This window comes from Hylobates moloch, unplaced genomic scaffold (genome assembly GCF_009828535.3).
Source record: "Hylobates moloch isolate HMO894 unplaced genomic scaffold, HMol_V3 SCAFFOLD_18, whole genome shotgun sequence".
In the NCBI taxonomy this organism is placed as follows: domain Eukaryota; kingdom Metazoa; phylum Chordata; class Mammalia; order Primates; family Hylobatidae; genus Hylobates; species Hylobates moloch.
Genome location: NW_026652293.1, coordinates 46371881 through 46375884, shown reverse-complemented (window position 1 = coordinate 46375884; position 4004 = coordinate 46371881). Strand labels below are relative to the sequence as shown.

Here is a 4004-nt window from a genome sequence, read left to right as displayed (position 1 = left end):
TGGCTGGGGCCCAGCCCCGGTAACCTCCCACTCTCCCTCCCCTGCATGCTCCCTCACTCAGGTTCACACATATACTCCAGGCCAGCCCGGCCCAGAGGGAAGGTGAGAGGGCGAGGAGTAAAGGTGGCTGGGTGGGTATGTGGGTCCGTTGAAGCGAGCCGCCTCCAGCCCTGTTGAACTGGTGGGCCCAGGGGCTGGAGCTGTATTGAAAGGGACCTTGCTCTCCCTTGAAGCCTCGAGTTGCAGAGATTTCAGTGTCTTCTCTGCCTGTGTAAGCCTGTCTGGGTGTTTAGGCTGAACTACAGCCACCCCCTCTCCCGGGGGTGTGCAGGCCGGGCCTGGCCAGGCAGCCATGGCTGATGAGAAGACCTTCCGGATCGGCTTCATCGTGCTGGGGCTTTTCCTGCTGGCCCTCGGTACATTCCTCATGAGCCATGATCGGCCCCAGGTCTACGGCACCTTCTATGCCATGGGCAGCGTCATGGTGATTGGGGGCATCGTCTGGAGCATGTGCCAGTGCTACCCCAAGGTAGGTGGTAGTGGGGCTGGGTGGGGCCAGGTCAGCTGGGGCCAGGAGGGCTGGACACTCTGCCTGTATGCCATGCCTCACCCCCTATCCTTTAGTTGTCTTTTCATTCTTCTCATTTCGACTCGGTCTTCTCTCTGCTCTCCTGAGCATCTGTCCTATCCATCCATCCATCCATCCATCCATCCATCCATCCATCCATCCATCCCTTAGCCTAAGGGTTGATCAGAAGGCCTCTGGATCTGGAGGCCTGAACCGGAAGCTATGGTATAGACACAGTAAACACGATGCACCATTCATGTGCTTGAAACAAAAGCTAATGAGTGCTGATCCCCTGCCAGGCACTCCTGCATTCAGGGTGCAGTTCAGCCCTCATCCTAAGCCTTTTGGTGCCTTCTGTAGTTCTACCTTCTGAGCCTTTTTGAGGTCCAGAAGGAGAGGCTGCGCAGCTAACGAGCAAGGTTTGGAGCTCAGATGCGTGTGACTTACACGTCACCCTTCACCTTGGGTCTTCTACCTCTGGGTCCCAGAGCGGCTGAGAGCTCCAGGGTAGGTCAGGTCTAACCTGGTAGCATGCACTGGGCAGTATCCTTTAGAGTCTTCATGTATTCTCAGCCTCATGTGTAATTTAGTGTTGGGAAGAGCACTGGTTTGGGAGTCCTGAGTTCTAGTTCAAGTCCTGTTCCAAACTCTCTGTGACCTTTGTCTTTCTGAGCCTCAGTTTTTTCATCTGCAAATGAGACCCCTCCCCCTATTTTGCACAGAGCTTCACAGGGTCATTATAAAGATCAGAGAAGAGGTAAGATATAGGAATATTTTGTAAACTGTAAGGTGTTATTTATAGATGAAGGGCTACCACTGTTACCGATATTGATCCTCCCAACAGCTCTGTGGAATGGAAATGCCAGGAGTTGCGAATCTTCAATGCCTAGAGAGGCTGGGTGACTTCCAAGGTCACACAGCTGGTCAGGTACAGACCCAGGGAGAAAAGGAGGGAAATAGGGACTCTAACTGCCTGGGAGACTTTGCTCAAGCCCCTTTCCTCTCTGAGCCTCAGTTTCCTCATTTGTACACTGTATGAGTTAGGAGGAGGGGGTGGGAAAGGGGGTATATCTGGGGGCCCTGCTGGACCTAATATCTAGGGCTCCAGGCCCAGGCAGTCCTCAGCAACCCCCACACCTCCTCTCCTCCCACCTGGGTGGCTGTGCTCAGGCTTTCAGGGAAGGAGGGGGATGGCTCCCCGGGGCCTGGGCAGGCTTTCCCCAGCCCTGCCCCCTCCACGGGCCAGCCCTGGGCTGTCATTCTGTTCAGTGCTGGAGCGGTCCGGGCTGGTTTGTAGTCATTTCGCAGGCAGTTTACAGTCAACTTGCCTCTGTCTGTGCAATTCCTTGAGCAGAGGTCACTGGGAGAAGTCCTTGGGGCCAAAGTCACTTATGTCACCACTGCCATCATAATCCTTCTCCCAGTGAGGAGGCTGGACTGGGGGACAGCAGAGGGATGGCAGAGGTGTGGAGGGGAGCATCCTTCCTGTCCCCGCTCTTAAATAGAGCTGGCTCTGGGATGGTGGGTAGGCTGATGGGAGTGACGGTAGAGGGGAGGGGAGGGGAGGAGGGAATATTGCTGGGTATTAATGAGTAACTGTTGATAGATTCATGGGTTCACGTGCTGTGGAGGCAGCGTGGTGGGCTGAAAATGGCACATGTTGTGGCAACCTCCAGGCCCAGATTCAAATCCCTGCTCCTTCATGTCCCACTTCTGTGACCTTGGCAGAAAGAGTCCCTCCCCTTCAGCTCTGAGCTTTGTATGGCTGATTGGGAGAACACAGTGGGATCGTGTGTGTGTGTGTGTGTGTGTGTGTGTGTGTGTTGGGGGAGACCTGGCATCATGCCTGACATGGAACATATGTGAAGGCATTGTTCTCAGGATTGAGGATTGGTATTTGTGGCACTGGGTGGGCCTCTGCATGAGTGCAGGTGTGTGTGTGTGTTTCAGAGATGCAGGCTGGTAGAGCCCGCACAGATTGACTCCAATAAGGGAAAGGAGGAAAGCACCTTGTAAACCAGGGAGACACTCTAGAGGCGAAGCTCCCTGGATCCTGCTTGGTTTCATTGGTGCCTGGGCCAACGTTGCCTGCAGTGCTCCTGCCTGTCCTCCCCTCAGCCTCCTCCCCGTGGCTGTCTGTGCCAGACCCATGGAAAGTTTTGATAAATGGGGAGATATAAATATAAGGGAATCAAATTAGCTAATTAGGATATAGGGGTGAGGGGTAGCCAATACCAACATGCATTAAGCTGTCCATGTCTTTTAGGGGCTAGAGGTCTAGTGGGAGAGGCTATTTGCTGCCTGATGGGGAGGAAATAGGCTTCACAGAGAAGGTGAGCTGGGCTATGTAGGTGAGCTGGGCTTTGTAGGTGAGATAAGAGTTCACCAAGCAGAGAAGATGGGGAAAGACATTTCAGGCAGAAGAGCAGCATGATCAAAGCAATGTGGTAAAAGAATAAGGCAAGTGGGCCATTGTGGCTATGAGAGGCAGAGGGGAGGAAGGTAAAGGTAGAGAGGGAGTGGGGCTCAGCTCTTCAGGGCCTGGGATGCCATGGTAAGGAATTTGGAGCTTTTCCTTTAGTTAATGGGACACGATGAGCTTTGTAGTTTGAGAAAGACATCCAGAAGAAGGACGGTCTGGGGGCAGCCATACCAGTAGGGAGGCTTCTTCTCTGGTCTTGGTGAGAGCTGACAGTCATCTGGAATAATGCAAAATTTAAACCCAAAGCTGTAGGAACTAAGGTGACATTTACAGTTCACTACACATAGAGTACCCGCTGTGGCTAGGCATAGCACCAGCACTTCCACCCAGGTTATCTTACTGACTTTCTGAAGTAGACCTGGTCAGATTTGGTGGTCAGCTGGGCCTCAGGCATGAGAGAGGAGAAGGGATCAGGGCAAATCTAGTGGATGGGACAGTTGGAGGTGCTGAGCCCATTAGTGAAGATGGGGCGGGGGAGCTGTGAGCAGGGAAAGGAGTGGCAGGGAGAGCAGGGTCTCTGCCCATGCATTCCCCATTCCTCACTCCTGCCTGCTGTGCTGGAGTCCAGGACCAGGGTCCTGACTGGTGGCCTCCCTCTCTCTGGAGATTGCTCAGTGTTCTGCTGAAACACAAATCTGACAGTGTACTCTGCTGCTGGGCGTCCTTCAGGACTCCTCATTGCTTCTGGAGAAAGGCTAAGCTTTTTAGTTTGGTGTTCTGGTGGTCTCCATGGTCTGATATCCCCTCCCCAGCTTCAACTCTGCCTGTCCTTCCTCATCAAAAAACTTGTATTTTAAGATGCCCCTTCCTTTCCTTCTCCAAGCTTTTCCTAGGGGTGGTGACGGTGATATGATAGTGATAATGAGAGTGCAGTGGGGATAGTGAGGGTGAGAATGGTGATGGTGATAATGATGACGATAACGTTAGGGATGGTGCTGATAAGAATGATGATGG

The 4004-nt window shown here is 53.1% G+C and overlaps 1 protein-coding gene across 1 annotated transcript in view; it reads left to right on the top strand.

The window, feature by feature from the left end:
• The first annotated feature begins 352 nt into the window (after positions 1 to 352).
• BSND (barttin CLCNK type accessory subunit beta) overlaps positions 353 to 4004 on the top strand; it is a 9398-nt gene continuing 5746 nt past the window's right edge. Inside the window, exon 1 of the mRNA XM_032137313.2 lies at positions 353 to 529. Coding sequence (XP_031993204.1) covers positions 353 to 529 — 177 coding nt within the window. The remainder of the gene's footprint in view (positions 530 to 4004) is intronic.